Source organism: Ascaphus truei, chromosome 3 (assembly GCF_040206685.1).
Source record: "Ascaphus truei isolate aAscTru1 chromosome 3, aAscTru1.hap1, whole genome shotgun sequence".
In the NCBI taxonomy this organism is placed as follows: domain Eukaryota; kingdom Metazoa; phylum Chordata; class Amphibia; order Anura; family Ascaphidae; genus Ascaphus; species Ascaphus truei.
In genome coordinates, this window is record NC_134485.1 from 331172451 (window position 1) to 331192549 (window position 20099).

The 20099-nt window shown below is 44.0% G+C and overlaps 1 protein-coding gene across 2 annotated transcripts in view; it reads left to right on the forward strand.

The window, feature by feature from the left end:
• LRP1 (LDL receptor related protein 1) overlaps positions 1-20099 on the forward strand; it is a 374671-nt gene that overhangs the window by 155764 nt on the left and 198808 nt on the right. For both annotated transcript variants that reach the window (XM_075591499.1, XM_075591500.1), the window contains exon 4: positions 17180-17299. In XM_075591499.1, the coding sequence (XP_075447614.1) occupies positions 17180-17299 (120 nt within the window). The remainder of the gene's footprint in view (positions 1-17179; positions 17300-20099) is intronic.

Consider the following 20099-nt stretch of genomic DNA (forward strand, 5'->3'; position numbering starts at 1 on the left):
AAGATCTTCCACTGATTGGGAATTGGGCTAAAACCTGCTAAAGAAATCAAAGGATACTTTAAAAAAACTAATTCAAGTGGCATTAAAAGTTACATTAAAAAAAAGTCACAATCTAATTAGGGTGACCATATTTGTCCCGGGAAAACAAATGTTGCGTCTGCGCAGATCAGCGAGCGCCGACTGTGAACTGGACAGTGGCCAAAAAAGTCAGGACAAACAGCTAAAAACCGGGACAGTCCCGGCTAAACCCGGACGTCTATGGAACTTGTGTTTTTCAAAACCCTTACTCCAGCTGATACCTGCTATTCCAGGCACTATCCATTCAGTGAAAAACAAAAATATACTGTGCGCAACTAATTAACCTCTATACCAATAAGTGATAGGTGCAATTACCATATACCCTTCTAATTGAGTAGCCCAATGTAAAGCCACAAAAACCACAGTGCAGATAATAAAAATAATTTACATAACCGTGTAGTGAATATTGAAGGCGTCTGCTGCTATAAAGATAGGGGCTGGCTCAGCACCCCCCAACACACTACAGAAATGGAAACAAAAAAACAGCGCAAAACGCAAATGGTGAAGTAAGTAAATACAATTGTGTATTAAATAAGGGAAAAATATTCTGCGTACATCAAGTATAAAATTTCAAGCATTGAGTGTGTAAAACACATAGGTTACCACTCGGTGACTGCTGGTGTGGAAGTAGGATGCTAGCTTTCCTCAGTGGGCACTTCAAACAGTAGCTGTAAAGCAGGACCCTCTTGGGAACTCCTCTTCAAGCTGTCAGCGTCTCCATGGGGGATTTCCCTTAAAGTCAGCTGGGCTCCGCACTCGATACTGGCACTCACAGGGTCCCCCCAGAGTCCCACGCTGCCGCTTTGTTGCGGGACGCTGTGTGATGACTTCTTCAGGGAAGAAGTAGTTATCACTACGAAACGCGTTGGATGATTAATGGTCTATTGTTCAATTGCCAGTCACACTGGTTTTACCTATTGGTGTTGCCTTGGTTATTTAAATCTCTGTGTGTAATTTTGGGCATTTGAGAGACTGAGAAACACTCTTGCCGATCGATCCCTAGTCGCTGACACAGTGACGTAATCACACAGCGTCCCGCAACAAAGCGGCAGCGTGGCACGCTGGGGGGACCCTGTGAGTGCCAGTATCGAGTGCGGAGCCCAGCTGACTTAAAGGGAAATCCCCCATGGAGACACTGACAGCTTGAAGAGGAGTTCCCAAGAGGGTCCTGCTTTACAGCTACTGTTTGAAGTGCCCACTGAGGAAAGCTAGCATCCTACTTCCACACCAGCAGTCACCGAGTGGTAACCTATGTGTTTTACACACTCAATGCTTGAAATTTTATACTTGGTTTACTATCCATTCAGTACTGGCCTGGAATTTGTGGCACCTTGCCAAGTTTTTCAGCCAATCAGCTTTGAGTTCTCTTACACTGAATGAGAGCAGCTCTCAGACAGGGGAGGTGATTGGACAGTAGGCACCAGTCAAGCACTGACCCCTCCCTCACCCTGCCTGCAGAGAACTCCGCACAGGAGAACACTAAGGAGAAAGGTGTGTGTTTTGTGGGTGTGTCTGTATTTTGTGGGTAGGTTTTGTTTGTGTCTGCTGTGTGTTTTGTGTATGTATGTGTGTGTGTGTGTGTGTGTGTGTGTCTGTGTCTGCTGTGTTTGTGTGTACAGAGGGGGAGGGTGGCTGCAGAGTTTGTGTGTTGAGGGGGTTGCATTGTATGTCTTTGTGTATAGGGGGGCTGCAGTGTGTGTTTGTTTATATAGGATAGGGCTTTAGTGTATTTACAATTTCATTTTAATAAACAAGTACAGTAAAAGAAAATGGTGAATATCATGTTGATAAAAATCAACGACTACAAAAATGTCTAACTTTTTTTTTTGAAAAATTTAAAATAAAAAAATTAAAAAATGCCTACATTTAGCCTATAATAGAAATAATCCCCAAAAAACTGGCCATTACTGGCCAATAATGCCCTGGAAGAGTTAAGGCCCAAGGCAAGCCAAGGAACTTTATCCCAGCCAGGGCTTTATTGGAAATTATAGGCTAAAGCAGTCAAATTCCGGGCATTATTGAAATTCCTGCCCTCTGATTGGTTAAAATTCCGGGCATTATCCAATCAGTAATGCCCGGAAATTTAGCTGCTTGCAAAGTGTTGATTTCAATGTGATTATTTTCAGCCAATCAGCTTTCAGAAGAGCTGAGACAGGGCAGGGGATTGGTCTAAAAGTAGGAACAGCTCTGAGACAGGGCAGGGGATTGGTTAAAAAGTATCAGCCAAGGGTTAACTCCTCCCCCTTGCTCCGTGAACTGAGAAGATTCAGTTGAATTGGTGGGGTGGGGGAGAGAGGGAGTCTGCAAAGCAAGTGAGTGTCTGTCTGCAGTTTGTTTCTGGCTGTAGTTTCTGTGTGTGTCAGTGTCAGTGTCAACAGCAGCAGCAGCAGTAGTGTTTGAGTGTAGCAGCAGCTGTGTGTGTGCTGTTGTGTTGTATTTGTGTGTAGCAGCAGTTTGTGTGTGTAGAGGATCTGTGTTGTGTGTAGAGGGGCTGTGTTGTGTGTGTAGAGTGTATGTGTGTGTGTGTGTGTGTGTGTGTGTACAGAGGGGGCGGCAGTGTGTGGATATAGATATCTGCAGTGTAAGAGTATATAGAGGTGGATTCATGTATTTACCATTTTATTTTAATAAAAAAATCTATATAACTATACAAAAGTGTCTATTATTTCTGAAAAAAGTCTACATTTAGCCTATAATAGTAATAATCCCCTCAGAACAGGGCATTACTGGCCAATAATGCCCTGGCTGGATTAAAGTCCCTCGGCTTCGCCTCGGGCCTTCAACTCTTCCAGCCAGGGCATTATTGGCCAGTAATGCCCTGTTCTTCAGGGATTATTACTTAAATACCTAAAGGATGGTATCCACTTATGAATGAAAAGTACCTTGATGTTAAGAGACTCCTATTTCAGGTGATATTGCTAAAATTACTTCAGTGCCGGGACATTGAGTTGATCTTGAAGTTTTACTATACATTAGTGGTGTACCGGGTAATTACCCGGCTTACCCGGCACTTTTTTCGATACCCAGAAATTATCCGGACCCAGCATCAGGGGGCTGGAACTCTGCCGCTGCTCCCTCGATGTCGCTGGGGTCCTCCTCACCCTCCACAGCGGTCTTTCCAACCCTCCGCCACTGGCTGCATGTAATTCAATGCTACCTGGCCTGATTCCCGGCCCAGCAGACATTTCAATTTTTCCTCCGGTACCCGTTACCCGTTTTTTGGAAATTTTAAGACCAGGGAACAACACTACTGCACATGCAAAAACGTAATCTGTTCACCGACACTGGGACATGCAGCACGCTGGAGGGCGGCAGCACGCTGGAGGGCGGCAGCACGCTGGAGGGCGGCAGCACGCTGGAGGGCAGCACGCTGCAGACCTTTCTGACAGCAATGGTTTTAAAGATAAAGTTCCCCTTGCACTTTTATTGTTAAATATTTCTTCACCATATTGTACAATAGGGTTTCTTTTATTTCTAAGAACTGATCCAAAGCTGAAGTTAACATGGCTTCTAAGCGTCTTTCTTTCATAAGTCTCTGACATACAGTACAGCAGGCTTTCACAACTCGTAAAGCGAGAAGGGCCAAACTGCTCCAAGGAAAAAAAAATTGGGCCGCACGGGTAAAATCATCATCATCATCTCTCCTCCAGCACCTCTCATCATCATCCTCATATCTCCCCCAGAACCCCTCACTATCAACCTTTGCGATACTCCCCATCTATCTCTCATACCCCCATCTCTCCCCCTCACCCACACACATAGTACTCCCTGTACCCATCAAACACACAATACCCCCCTGCACACCACACACATCCCACCCCCCCTGCACCTCACATCCTTCTCCCCCCCTGCACCTCACATCATTCTCCCCCCCCCTGCACCTCACATCCTTCTTCCCCCCTGCACCTCCAATCACCCCCCTGCACCTCCAATGACCCCCCCTTGCACCTCCAATGACCCCCCCTGCACCTCCAATGATCCCCCCCTGTACCTCCAATGACCCCCCCTGCACCTCCAATGACCCCCCCTGCACCTCCAATGACCCCCCCTGCACCTCCAATGACCCCCCCTGCACCTCCAATGACCCCCCCCTGCACCTCCAATGACCCCCCCCTGCACCTCCAATGACCCCCCCCCTGCACCTCCAATGACCCCCCCTGCACCTCCAATGACCCCCCCCCTGCACCTCCAATGACCCCCCCCTGCACCTCCAATGACCCCCCCCCTGCACCTCCAATGACCCCCCCTTGCACCTCCAATGACCCCCCCTTGCACCTCCAATGACCCCCTTGCAGCTCCAGTGACCCCCCCGCACCTCCAATGACCCCCCCACACCTCCAATGACCCCCTGCACCTCCAATGACCCCCCTGCACCTCCAATCACCCCCTATCTTCCCCTGCACCTCCAATCACCCCCCCTGCACCTCCAATCACCCCCCTGCACCTCCAATCACCCCCCTGCACCTCCAATCACCCCCCTGCACCTCCAATCACCCCCCCTGCACCTCCAATCACCCCCGCTGCACCTCCAATCACCCCCCCTGCACCTCCAATCACCCCCCTGCACCTCCAATCACCCCCCCTGCACCTCCAATCACCCCCCTGCACCTCCAATCACCCCCCCTGCACCTCCAATCACCCCCCCTGCACCTCCAATCACCCCCCCTGCAACTCCAATCACCCCCCTGCACCTCCAATCACCCCCCCTGCACCTCCAATCACCCCCCTGCACCTTCAATCACCCCCCCGCACCTCCAATCACCCCCCCCTGCACCTCACATCACCCCCGGGACCACGGGGAATCGCGCCATTTTTTTTTTTTAAATCTCATCGCGGGCTGCACAGAGACGGGCCATATGTTGTGCAGGCCTGCAGTACAGTATGCATGGACAGCAGCTCTGTGTTTGTAGGGCAATTAAGAAGATGCAGCAAAGGTTACTGTGTGAACTGCAGGCTTTAATGTTGCCAATCTGTTTTAATAGCATTGTATCAATGGAGGCACTGCACCTTTACAGCTCCACAACTGCTTGGCCACATACTTTGATTGCTTTCACTTAATAACAAATCCAATCATGTAACACACCTCTGCCAAGTCTCATTGATCTTCACTTATTAGGAGCCAGTCTTATTTTTGGCATCAGTTGAAACAATGACTTCTAATGGGTTTCTCTTCTTCAAACTCAGTACTCAATAGGCTAACTCAAAAATGACTAGTGATTATAGAATCTAAGCTCCTTTGGTATAGGGCAGGGGTGCGCAAACTGGGGGCGTGCAAATTTCAGGGGGCGCGTAGCTCTTACAGAGGCCCCGCTCTCTTCCTCACAACATCTAAATGTAATGCCAAGGGAGCACGCAAGGCCTCTGTAAGTCCTTTACCATGTCTCCAGCGGCTTCTGGTGACGTGTCGCCATGGAAACATGGCATCAAATAATTCCACAGGGACACTTGACGTGTTGCCATGGCAACACAACGTCACATGATGTCGTGATGTTAGAAAACACCACAGAAAAGGTAAGGGGAGGTTGGGGGCACAAGCGGGGGGGGGGAGCAGGCAGGGGGGCACAAACAACAAGTTTGCACAGCCCTGGTATAGGGGTTGGGTAGACATCATACTTCAATGAGAATGTTAGAATGTTGCACTGTTGTGCTTTTTTTTTTTTTTTTAGAGACTTAACGACAACCACCTAAAGTTTTCTAATGGCAGTGGCATGTTTAATACGTTAACTGTAGGTGATTGGTAATTCTTTGAGTGGATACTGAGGCGCACAGTGACTCCAAAGTTGTTAAAATACAGGGAATAAACCACAACATAGATATAAAGTAGGTCAGAGAGAATGTGACTTAATACTATTCACACTTGGTGACTATATAGTGCACAGTAGAAGAAGTATCAATCTGTGCTTTCAATGAAAACACTGAAAGATTGTTTCAAATAGCTACAGAAAGATGGAGCAGAACAACACAGTGGTGTAAATCTATGTTCACTAGAGACATACAGGAGGTGTATTTCACTCACAGGAGGTCTTTTGAAAATAAGCCTTTGGGTCGTTTGTGTACAGCACACCCCAGCTACCTCCCGTTCAGCAGAGTGGGAGACGGACGCCGTCGGAGAGCCGCTTGTACACTGCAGGTTCTGCGCACTAGTGCAGCCGTTCCTGGAAAACAAAATGGCCACCAGACCCTGTATATGGTGTCCTCAGCAGTTCACTGGTTGGTGCATATATATATATGCACAATGCTTGACAAATCACCCAAAAATCTACTCGCCGAACCAAAAAATCTACTCGCCCCCTTGCCCCCACCCACTTTTAAAAAAATTAATAAATTCCTACTAAGAATCGAGTGTGTGAGTAGTGTGGTTGACTGACTGGGTGACTGACTGACTTGGGTGACTGACTGACTTGGGTGACTGACTGACTTGGGTGACTGACTAACTTGGGTGACTGACTGATTTGGGTGACTGACTGACTTGGTGGGCAGGCGACTGACTGGGTGGGCAGGCGACTGACTGGGTGGGCAGGCGACTGACTGGGTGGGCAGGCGACTGACTGGGTGGGCAGGCGACTGACTGGGCGGGCGACTGACTGACTGGATGACTGACACTTGATTGGGTGTGTGACTAGCCCCAATACATTTTAAAAAGACCCCCACCACCCCAATACATATACAAAATACCCCCACCACCCCAATACATATACAAAATACCCCCACCACCCCAATACATATACAAAATACCCCCACCTCCCCAATACATATACAAAAGACCCCCACCACCCCAATACATATACAAAATACCCCCACCTCCCCAATACATATACAAAATACCCCCACCTCCCCAATACATATAAAATTAAGACTTACCTTGGGGATGGTGTCAGGAGGGGGGGGGGCAGTGGATGCGGAGGGGGAGGCAGTGGATGTGGAGGGGGAGGCAGTGGATGTGGAGGGGGAGGCAGTGGATGTGGAGGGGGAGGCAGTGGATGTGGAGGGGGAGGCAGTGGATGTGGAGGGGGAGGCAGTGGATGTGGAGGGGGAGGCAGTGGATGTGGAGGGGGGGCAGTGGATGCGGAGGGGGTGCAGTGGCACCCAGACCATGGGACCACCGCACCCGTTTCCCACAAACATCCCCCCGCTGAAACAGTGGGCGTTAGCGCTAACCGGGGAGGGGGGAGCGCCAACCGCACGGCCACATTAAACCTACCTCCCCGATCCAGGGAAACCCGTGCACGCCAACCGCCAGACTTAAGTCTTTGCTGCCCCACCTCCAAACCCACCAGGGAAACCAAGGGGAAACGTGGCCAGAGGGGGAGGCGCTGGGTCCAGCACACACCTGTCAACTTTGCCCCCCACCCCCCTGCACGCACGCCCAGGACGCAGCCAAGGGGACAGGGGACTCAGAGCTGCCAGCCAGCCCTTCTACCCCGCTCCCCCCACCCCCCCGCTCCCATTAACCCACCCGCGCGGGTGCCAAGGGAACGTGGGACGGAGGGGAAGCACCTGACAAACCTGCACCCGCCTACCTTGCTTCTCCTGCCTAGGGGACTCCCCGAGCCTACCTCCCGCCCCGGGCAGCAAGCGGGGATCGGGTACAGGAGGGAAGGGGGGTAACTGAGCACCAACACGCCTGATCCAGAGCTGTCAGCCGACCCTCTTCTCTGCATCAGCCCAATCAGGGAGGGGGATTTTTTATTTATTTATTTAATTTTAAAAAATCCTGGCGCGAGCAGAGAAATTAAGAGAACCGCGGCACAGATCGCCAGCAGCCAAAATCTGGTCGCCGCGGGCGATCGTGCGTCCAGATTTGTCAACCAATATATATCTGATCTCTTCTTCCGGCAATGCTACAATGAATAAAGCATGCAAGGGTTTAACTCCTGTTGTTGTTTATTCATTCATCCTTCCTGTTTTTCATTTTGTATTAAAAGCATCAATAAGTAGTGCATATGGTCTTTTTTCATGTATTACTCTTGTTGGTAAGCCTTAATTTGTTCTATTAACGAAGAACATTGTGAAGTAAATAACGGTCCAATCTTCACAAATATTACAGATATCACAATCTTTTTAGTTATATAGTCATGAAGTGTTATTGATTATTATTTATATTCGATATCATGTTCAATAACTTTTGCTTTAGACAAATCCTGGCTTTGTCACATAGGTGTATGTACATCTTTTTATGCATATTGCATTGTCACTTTTTTCTTGTTTATATATACACAAGGTCATATATGTTGGTGTTTTTTGTAGTATAAATGTTTACGGCAGAATCATTAGTATGGTTTTTAATTTGTATGTTTTCTTCTGTATGTTTTTCATTATTAATTAGGCTACTCAGATTTGCAATTTGACACCTTTTTCAGGTGTGTTAATTGATTCATACTGTGAATCAGCTGTGATAGCTGAGAGTTGTCCTATATCAGTGTCTTGCTATTTCCAGGCAGATTACTCTTTGATAAAGCGCACTGTGCGTGAAACATGTTAGAGAATCTGTCAGGATTTTTGTCTATATGTTTTTAATTTAATACATTTTTGATATTGGCCCTCTGTCCCACCGGTACACCTTCTTTCTAGCTATGTTCCAGATTTTCTATTTTTGAATAACCCTTGTTACGATAAAGCCCTTTCTATTTTTACTAATGCGTATGTGTTCATTGTAATTGTGTCCTGTGAGGGGCTGCTTCCACTCTGCTGGGATCCCTCACAGGTGGAGGCGGTACACCATATATGAGTACTTCACCCCAGGCTCCCAGCGGCGGAGGCTTAGGCTCCTGCGAGCCAACAGGTAAAGGGCAGCACCAGTAGCTATTTACAGCCCACCCTCAGATCTCATTTAGGGGTGGGGGAACAGGGCTACACATATATTTGTGTGCATGTATTATTAGTATTCTTCCTGCAAGGGTTCATCCCGCCAAGTCGGGATCCCTTGCAGGTGGAGGCGCTGTCACCATAAGAATCAGGTACACCCCAGGCTCCCAGCAGCGGAGGTTCAGGCCTTCTGTGAGCCAAAGGTAACGCACCACACACACCGTAGCCGCCATATCTTCCATAGGGTGGGGGAAAGTGCGCTACATATATATATATATAGGATTGTAACATCGCCGGAAGAAGAGATCAGTGTATCTCGAAAGCTCGCTCAAATACACTGGCGACACACTTTATTCGAGCTCGGCTAGTCCCACGAATTCGGGTATACCCGGGTGTATTGAGGTTTGTGACTGTTTTCTGCCCGAGTGCATTGGGTTATTTTCCAGGCAGGGATTGAAGCATTTTATTCCCGCTGGCTGCAATACTGCACAGTATATATATATATATACTGCATTACAATTCATGAATTTATGCCATCTGGTAGACACGCGAAGCATTGCAGCCTATTAAATCCTAATCATTATCATTTAACAGATCAGCCGCCCGTCAGCCAGGCATGAACCCAGGCTGGGAAGGCAAACGCAACGGGGCTTGTCAGAGGTGAGGAGCGGCGCATTCCAGGTATCTGCCAGGTACATACTGGGTATTTGCTCGAATAAAGTGTGTCGGTGCAGTAAAAGCATTTCGTTAGCCACAGAATGGTATCATCTATTTATTTTTTGATTATTGAAGCTCGGCTAACACTGTACTGATACCTCTACATATATATATATATATATATATATATATATATATATATATATATATATATATATATATATACAATAGGGGTCTGCGCTCGTGTGTGGAACGCCAGAAGTATAGGATATATAAAATCAATTAAACCGGTAATAAATCATAGATACATCAACATAATATTAATGAATTAATATAATGATATACCAATGCAATATATCCTAAATAATGAAATTAATTAATATACCAAAAATGCACTGTGAATGTCCAATATAAGAAAATAAAAAGCTAAAAACATACAATTATACAAAAAAAAAAATTATTTTTTGTGTGTGGTGCTGTGTGTGTGTTCTGGGTTGAACATGGTCACATGTTCCCTTCGTGATCGCCTGACATAGGTGATTATTAATATAAATTCACCCATTTATGGTGTTAAAGAATTTATGATAGCACATAAACATTTAGTTAAGGGTTTATATTATTGTTAGCACATACATATACATATAACACAGTGCCATACTAGGACACTTTATTAATATTCATTTATATTTGTTATTTCACGTATCACATACACATAGATTTCCATTTTTTCACCATCACATTTTTCCCCCTCTCTCCCCTCTATTCCCCCCCCCCCTTCCCTCCTCCCCCCCCCCACCCCCACCCCCCCCCCCTCCCATCGAGGAGTGTTGGGAGTTAAGCTGAACCATGCAAACTTACTGGGCTGACGAATCAAGTGACCTAGGATACATGCCCGGTCTAAACTTCCTATTATATTTCTTAACTCCATATTATATTCTTTATGGAGTTTAATGCTACTCTTTTCCACGCTGGTTCTATTTTATAGTCCAAATTGGATTTATATATATAAACACAAAGATACTTTAACCTCCATCTTATGGGACACTGACTAACACTCAATTAATATCACAAATGGTTCTGCAATATTAAGAGTAAAACCACTCATAAGGGATTATGGTTTCAATCTTTATCCATGATAATACTAAGTAAAATATAAACAATGTACCAAGATAAAAATCAATTGGTATATAAGAGACTATTATGCTCTTTTTTGTTCATTAATTGATCTACCCTCTTTAAGCCACTTTTATATTGTATTGAATAAATATCTAACTCTTCTGTTCATTGGGGCATTTAGGATATCTTGAGATGTACCCTTATAATATGTTTAACTAAAACAAATAAGGACATTGATTATTAAATAATTTTTGTTTTATAAGAATAATAATATTAATTTTTTGTTTAACATATAAAATGTATAAACTGTTGCTAAATATCATTTATATTGAGGTGTTGGCAACTACAGTATATTCTCTTGATATCTCTAGATACACCCTTGTAGTCCGTATAATTACAACAAAATAACATAGACAAGGACATCAACCATATATTTGTTTTAATAATTCTATAGTATAACTGGTATTCATCAGTATTGTATATATATTTCTTTGTGCTGGCAAGTATTTAGTGATATGGATGCAACATTAGGTATTCACATGTGTATTCAATTGGTTCCACGTACAATTTAAATTGCCAACACATTGTTTTTTGCCTTTTAACTAATTAAGCTAATTGGATTTGGGAGGTATATAATATGAGACACCACACACCCAGAGTTCATCCCCTGAAGAAGTCTGTAAATCAGATGAAACGCGTAGGGAAGGTGTGCAGTGGACTTTGCAACGCTTGCCATTGAACTGCTGAGTATCTGTACCGGTCCGGTAATTAGAACTGTTCCCGTGACGTCACCCGCTGGTCCGCGACTTCAACCGTCCCCGGTGGGAACTAAAGATCAACTGTTTGGTGTATACCGGGGGAGAGACCATCGTGGAGTGCCTGATACGTCAGTTCCTGCAGGCAGTGAACAACGGAGGCAGCAATCTGTTCCAGTGGAGTCACGGAGGGACTACAGCAGCAAAGCAGCGTTTCCTGGTCCTAGGAGCATGAGTATTACTCATACAATGCTTTTAATTGTTTTATGTTTGTGAGTTCATTTTTATTGAGATTTTTGGGAATTAAATATATCTATTTTGCACAGTAATGCACTAGGATTTGGCGCTTTTTTTCCCTTATATTTATATATATATATATATATATATATATATATATATATATATATATATATATATATATATATATATATATATATATATATAAAAATATATATATAAATATTATATATAATATGTATATGTAGCCCTCTTACCCCATTATGGGAAGAGTCTACGGGTGCTGATATTACTTGTTGGCTCACAGAGATCTGAACCTCCGCCACTGAGAGCCCGGGATACACCTGAACTACTAAATAACAGTGCCTCCACCTGTACGGGATCCCTATTGTTGGGGATAACCCCGTGCAGGAACAAATAATAATACTACACAGCATATAACAATAACCTTTACTAATATAGATATATGCAGCAGGCCTTTACTGTAACAGGGTTATCGACATGAAATGCCCCTTTCCTCCTAGAGGTACAACAACCCAATGCACCTTGCAGGGCGTGACCCCCCCCCCCACATGACCCCTCCCCACGTGTCTATTATACTGTCCAAGGCCCTTGGCCACTCTACCACGTAAGTGTCCCCAAGTGATACGCCAACCCTTTAGGCGTGATCAGCGGTGTGTTGTACAGTGTAAGTGCACTTGTAGAACGATACCTGCCCGGGGCTCCTGCACCCGGGTATCACAGAATACACAAGGAAAACGTCAGGCCAGACGTCGTCATCCGCCACCGCGTGGGGTGAATTCCGGCGTGGATAATATCACCGTATGTATAGTATCTGTGTTCTTTGTGGCATTCTGATCCCAGAACCCACCTTGCAGGGCTGCGCTGCGTAGCACTGTATCCCTGACTACCAAATAGGTAGGGTCTCTGCCCCATTATCTAAGGGCCTGTCCCTAAAGCAATCACAGCTCTACTAGTGAGTCGGGGCCTAACTTGTGGCCTGGGCGACACAGTCTGGCCTAACCCAGAGGAGTACCACTCCCTGGCCACTACCTGACCCTTTGCTGTCTCTCTTCCGACTGGCGTGCTCCTCTCAGCGCGCTAAATGTATCTTATTCTGTGCAGGGGAATCCGGCTGCGCTATTGGCTCCCTGGCATCATGTGTGCTATGCCCCTAGGTATCATGGGGCTTGTAGTCCCCTACCGATTCCCCTCTGCTCAATTACGAAATTAAGCTTCAAGACTTCGGAGCTCATTTTATAAAATGTGAATAACGTTTGTTATGTCATGTGAAAAACCCAATACAATTTTAAGTTGAAAAAAAGAATAATATTTACAACAAAAATGGGGATTGCTGCTTTAACAAGAGGATAGAAAGGGGGGGTTTAGGGAGTGATCACAAAATCATACTAATTGAGTGAATAATGAACTGAATATAGATTGGTAATCGTGAAGTGGGTGCAAACAGTGCCTTTTTTATTGGGGGTACCTAATACTTACATTGTATAATTTGTGCATAGCACTTGTTTTTATATATATATATAGTGAGTTGTTGCCCATTCCTTTATTAGTTTGGGGCCATGAATTTAGCTGCCAGTGGAACCCCAAATGATCATACTGCATTTGCCAAGTAATTTTTGACTAATAGTCTATAATTGTGTAGTGGACGCTTCTTTTCCGCTGTGCACATGCGCATATAATGTCTATGCAGTGGGGTTTGTATCCGTTTATTTTCTATCTCCTCATGCATGCGCAATAGTGACTTTAAAGTGGAATATATTAATTTATTTTCTATTTCCCCACGCATGCGCAGTAGTCATTCTTGTGGGGTATGCACGGAAATTTTCTATCTCCTCACGCATGCGCAATAGCTCTTTTAACCCGACATGGATCGTTCTACTACCATCAGGTAATGCTTACTGATCGGTTTGTTCTTTCTGACAGCTTCTCTGGCTACCTTTACTGTGAACTATATGGGCGCTTACTACTATTACATCTGGATGTTTATATTTGGTATTTGCATGCGCTTGGTTTGCGCATGCACAATGGCGGTTTTGTATTAATCGTTACTATGGAGACGAGTAGGTATATATATGCTCCGCTTTCCCCCCTCCTGCAAATTTTGTCCCTGACGAAGCTCCATAGCTAGAGGGAAACGCGCGTAGGACGCGCAATGTTGTCAGTCTCCTACTTGGAGCTGTTTTAATACATCTGTAGTCATCTGTTTCTGTTGGCAGTATCTAAATGTCACTACTTCATTTGGTTTAGTGACATTAAGACAATGAGGATATCTACTATCTACCTAGCTGTTTGTGTGCTTACTATAGCCTATGTGCTGTGGATTCATTTCACAGTCAATCAGTTGCACCATGGGTGCAAGTCAATTGTGGCTGCACGCATGATGTTCACTCCCTGTAACACTTTGGGGAGTTCTGAATATCACATATTAACAATAGGGGGACTTTATATTTTATTTGTTTGATTACATCTTTTTCCTCACTGCTGTTACCAATTATTTATTTATTATTTGGTTTGCTACAGATCCAGAACTCTGACTATATGCACCATCAGTCCCATATATCCCACTATCATTAATTGTAGTTGTGGTTTTCCATCATTAAACACTGGTGACTCAGGTGCAGGCCATTTGTGATTTAATTTCTTTTTATCTTTGTTACACAATCATCTGGTAATATATGTTTTAAGTAAATTCTATTAAAGATATATTTTAATTAGTGGTGTGCAGTTAAGTGAATTCTTTCAGGGGTTCAATCATTTTGTACCCCCTCTTTTTTCTGATTCTCTTTAACAAGAGGAGTAGGATTTTATTTGTGTCTGCAACATAGGGCCACTCCTTAAAATGGAAATCCCTCCTAGGAAAAACTAATTCCAGTGACATGTTTAAGGGATATCATCTAGTTGAGCGTTGCTATTTTTATCCAAATCTGACACCTATAAGTATTTAAAAAAAAAAAATTCAAGTTAGACTTGGGTGGGGTTTGATTTCCTCTGGCCGCTCCCTTTTGCGTGATGTCACTGTGTGTTCAGCAAGTGCTTGTACAGCTAAAGTCGCCCCTCCCTGCCACCCCCTTAACTTTGAGTCTCTGATAATGACGATTGATTGACAAACACTTCCCCACTCAGAGGCCCCCAAGAAATGAAACTGGCCCACCTACTGTACATGGGATTTCACCTTCAAAGAGGCACGGGGAACAATTGGGGGATGTGACCATAAAGTATTCCGTTCGATTAGATAAGGGAAAGTGCAGCACTGTGTGAAGGACAAAAATACATTTGAGCTGCTTGAGTAGGACTGGAGCATTAAAAAAAAGTAAATAAATAAATAAATGAGTGCTCCCAAAAAGCCAGTGGTATAAGGGTGAAGGGTTATTGTATATATAGCAAACCATGGATATGGTGTTTCAGTTTTTTTCAGAGTTGCAGGTCTGGGGCAAGGTCAATTGACTATAAACAACCACACACAGCAGTTTATTTGTGGTAATCCAGAGGAAGTCGAAAATAAACATGTGCACCATTGACAAACATCCCACCACATCCCTCCTGCCATGAGGGTGGGAATTAAAGCTCTCATTCCTCAATAAAACAAACCATCAGCAGTTGTGTGTAAATCTCTTCACTGCTTGAAAAGTTTGCTGCCGTCTCTAGTAGTTTTTCTAAACCTCTTGCTACCAACAGCCACCATGTCACCTGATTCACCAAGTCCAGATTGTCTTCATTAGTGTGTGAATAATCAAAGTCTAAGCTTGCTAGAACTCTTCTTTGGAGGACCAGTGCAGTTCTTTTAGTCCTTGAACCTAGTTTCGAAAAAAACTTAAGTGGTGCTCAACTTCAGTCTTCAAGACCCTGCAACAGGTCCGGTTCTAAGGATCTCCCAGCTTCGGCACAGGTGGCTCAGCCAGTGTGCTGAAACAGGGATATCCTGATAACCTGACCTGTGGGGGGGGGGGGGGGGAGAAGGGGAGGGGGTCATCTTGAGGATTGGAGTTGATCACAACTGATCTAGAGCCTGGACTCGGTGGCATTAGCTCAAACCTGCTTGCATGGATTAGTCAATTAAGATTTTGGTTCTTTGGATGCAATTCACTGTATTTAGCTTGTGGTGATGGTTAGAGGAAAAGAATGCTGTATGATGAGGAACCTTACCAGCACATTCTATAGCAGGTCTTTTAACCAGAATCCTTGGCAATGACACGGTGCCTGTACTTTGTGAATGGCTCATTCTGGGAAACTTGTGTGTGGCATTTATTGAGATGTGGAACAGTCACACTTTATAGGATCATTGCACATAATAATTAATCTGTCCAATTAACTGCCGTGCATGTGGAATGCCAGACTAACAAGCTCTAGGGAGATTTATATTCAGTACATATTAAAAACTAGACATGATGAAGCCAGTTCCTCCTTGGCTAGAGCAGACTTTGTGTATGACAAGTTATCTGCCAAAGACTAGATAAATAAACATTGTAGCTCTGTCATTGAATGATATATACAGAGATATATAAATATATATACTGTACCCAGTTATGAATGGAGCACTTAACAGCATTAGCATTCAAGCATTGTAAAAAAGGGTATTAAAATGCAATACCAAGATAGAAAGCTCCAGTTATAGAAATTAAACCTATATAAAAAAGGAATGCCTGACCAGAACAGTACTGGTTTAGTACAGGCATACCTCACATTAACGTACGCAATGGGTCCAGAGCATGTATGTAAAGCGAAAATGTACTTCAAGTGAAGCACTACCTTTTCCCCACTTATCGATGCTTCGGTGCAGGTAGGGAGCCGGTTTTGCTGTTCAGGACATGCTGACAGGAGCATGCGTGAGCCTCCGTTTGCCTATTGGGCGAGGGGAATCAGCGCGTCACTACTACGGCAGTCTGTAGGGCAGAATATGTGACCGTACTCTCAAAGCGAGCGTACGGACAGCGGTATGGGGCTATTGAAAAGATGATAGATGTATGTTGGTGAAAATGGATTTACGACAGAATGGATACTGATGTGTGGAAGCAGTAGACAGGGAGACAGGTATATGGAAGAAATGAGATGGCCTTGTGTAGAATGAAAAAAGTTGGATGGGGCATAACGAGAGATTATAGCTGTGGTGGTCAACATGTAAATGAAGGATCTCATTCACCGTGTTAGAGTTGGGCACCTTCAGCCGTACAAAAAAAGCCAAATTACTTTTTCTTTTGTATTGAATTTTTTCGGATTCCATAATTTTTATGTATTTTGACATTTTGTTAAATGTAATATTTAATATCTACTTATAGCACCTTTCAGCGTTTGCATTTGCAGATATTTACTCACCATTACCAGGTAGTGGTCATTTTTCACTTCGGCGAATTTGAAGCAGAAATGTTTGGTTTTGCGTTAACGTTTTAACCGAGATACCAAATGTAGTGACGTGACATAAAGATTTTAATACAGTTACTGTAGAGGGGAAGGGGAAAATGTTTACAAAACAAATGACCATATTTTAATTAATTTTAATCTTCTTCTTTTTCCAGAATATGCATCCAACTGCACCCAGGCAGAATGTCAGCATCACTGTGTTCCAACCATGACGGGACCTGTGTGTTACTGTAACACTTCATTCCAACTGGCTGAAGATGGCAAGACTTGCAAAGGTCATTTTAAATCAAGGTTGCTAAATCATCAAAACAATACAGAATAAAAGAGGATGGTGATTAGCACAAGGGGTGCTGCAAAATCATCCACTAGACCCCCAGAAATCATTGGGAGAGGAATAATATGGTTATGATAACCACTTTCTCGAGAGAGGGCAGGAAGTTCTCAAATCTCATGGTCACGTAATGCACAATTGTTGCAAGATGACCAATTGCACAGACGAGGAGGGTGATGTTTAATAGATTTACAGAAAGGGAAGTGAATAGCATAAGAAATGCTAAAAATAAAACCTGACAAAGAAACCCGTGAGAAGATATATATATATATATATATATATATATACACAACTATTAAGGTTATGGTGGGTAAAAAAAGTGACTAAAACCCTCCACAGTAAAGCACTGTGGAGGGTTTTAGTCACTTTTTTTACCCACCATAACCTTAATAATCGTGGTGATTACCTACTCTTATCTCATTTGAGCAAATGTCAGTAAGCCAACCTCACACTGATGAGACCCATCAAGGTTGAAACATGTCTGTGAGTGGGTTAACTGACTTTGCATCTCCCAAGTCCTTGCTTAAAAGCTGTGTTTAAAGCAGCATGCATTGACTAAGGGTTGCTCATGTAATGTGAGCATGAGATAAAAAGTGGCACTGTGTGCTCATCTGCATGTCATTTCCCAGAATCCCTTGCTGCAGTGGAAGTGCTGTTTGCTGGGTGATAATGGTGAAAGACGGGGTTGCAGACCTGTCTAAGACATGCAAATGAATATACAGGAATATTTACAGTTGCTATATATATATATATATATATGTATGTTTGTGTGTATATATGTATATATGTGTGTGTGTGTGTGTATGTATGGGAGAAGGGAAGGTTATTAGGAAATATAAATAGTTTTACCTATCATAATAGAATACTTAAGGGTCTGTAGGCAAATATAAGTAAAGGAAACGTGCTAATGTAACACCTCTGCCCTCGGCCAGCCGAACAGGGGCCACACTAATGTCTATCAGGTGGTGTATTAAAGTGCAGGTGATGCTCAGTGGCTCTCGTTTCCTTATATCTCTGGGTGCTGGCATCCATGCAGGCTGCTGTGGGGAGATGTTGAAAGAATCAGGGCACCAGAAACATTTGTTAAACTTTATTATGTGCAGTCCAACACCACTTCTTCTTTAGAATGTTCAGACAACATTTCCAAAGAGGCACAAATCTTTCCTTTTGTCTGTCACCTTCATGGCAATACATTTACATTTGAGAATGGCGGCTCCCACCTCCACTGGGATCCGTTGGCAGGGTGCCCTTATGTTTGAGGCTGCACACCCTATCCCCCTAACATAGCTTAGGGCTCCCCTCTTTTGAGAGAGCTTGGGAACCTATCCCTCTGGCAGCTATGGGGTGACACTCTGAGGCCCTCACTAAGGAACCTATGATGGAGTGCCTTTCCATCCCATATTGTGTGTAGCACGTGCCTGAGGGCCCCCGAAACTGATTGGGACTTTACCCTCACTGGAAAATAACAGAGGGCTTCTTTCTTAGTTACTCACTATAAAAATATTTACAGGTGAAACCCCCTCCTCTGGTTCCTCTGGGATCTGAGGGCGAAACTCTTCTCCCAGCCTATTTAGGATCTTTCTCCCTACCCCTGTCTCTGGGCAGAAGAAGGGCGGGCCTAGCCTATGCAGGTCACCCTAGATCATGTGACCTTTCCAGCATATTCTGGAAGCAAGGAGTAGCCCAGCACCTGTCTAATCACTTTGCAACATTTATATCCTAGATACTTGCAACATATAATCTAAGGGCCATTACTAGGATTAACTCTAACTCCCTGTTATACCCCTTATATTAGTTCGGATCCCCAAGGGGGGCTACACTAAAATGAAGTCAGGCTAAGTTGTTGGAAGGTTGTCTGACTGAATCAAATTGGAAAACAAGATTGTTTTCTGCAAAAAGTGGTAGATGTAGGGAACAGTCTCCTGCTGATGCAGTTATTTAGATATGCAAGGGTATATTTTTATAGACCAGGGAAAATATGAGATCAGTTAGAAAAGAGACTCGTGTCTTTCTGGCAATCTGCACAGTCCTTACTATAGAGGCTAATGGCAACAAAAAGCTGCTTAAATCTGGTGGACACAGGCACACTTCCTCTTTGGCCATAAACAAAGACCACTTCTTTTCAGTCACGTAGATATCTTCCAAACACCCTCAAAATACCCAATAAACATCAATGTCTTTTGGGGCAGTGCTACAAATCCCGCTCTCTGGTACTCCGTTAGGAGGTCAGTGCAGAGTTTCTATCCATAAGTGGTACAATCGCAGACCAGGGCTTGGGAATCGCTAAAGTTGAATCTATTGCGTTATAGGGGAGACTTAAGTGGATCTGCTTTACAGCTTCCACGTATTTTGGTAAGCATTGTAAGAGTTCAGTTACTTCTATAGGTTATTTGGTTGACAAGCATACAATAGTAACTGATGCGTTAGACAAATGGCTTTGACCATCCCTATGAATACAGTGCCACCAAAATAGCTTTGCAATAACAGTAAAAGCAAAAATGTACATTGTGTTGATGTATAACTGAATGTTCCTTCAAATTGTTTTGAATGTGCTGTATGTAACTCACTTATGCTAGCACAATAAGCTCTATTTTGTAATTGAGAACTGCTATAGTAATTTTCCAAGGTCTCGATCAAGGCATCTGGATTTATAGCTTTGGTCTCTAACATTGAAGGCTAACCATGTAACTACAAGGGTCCTCCTTCTAAGAGCCGAAATCCCTTCTTTTTGTAGCACGCACCTA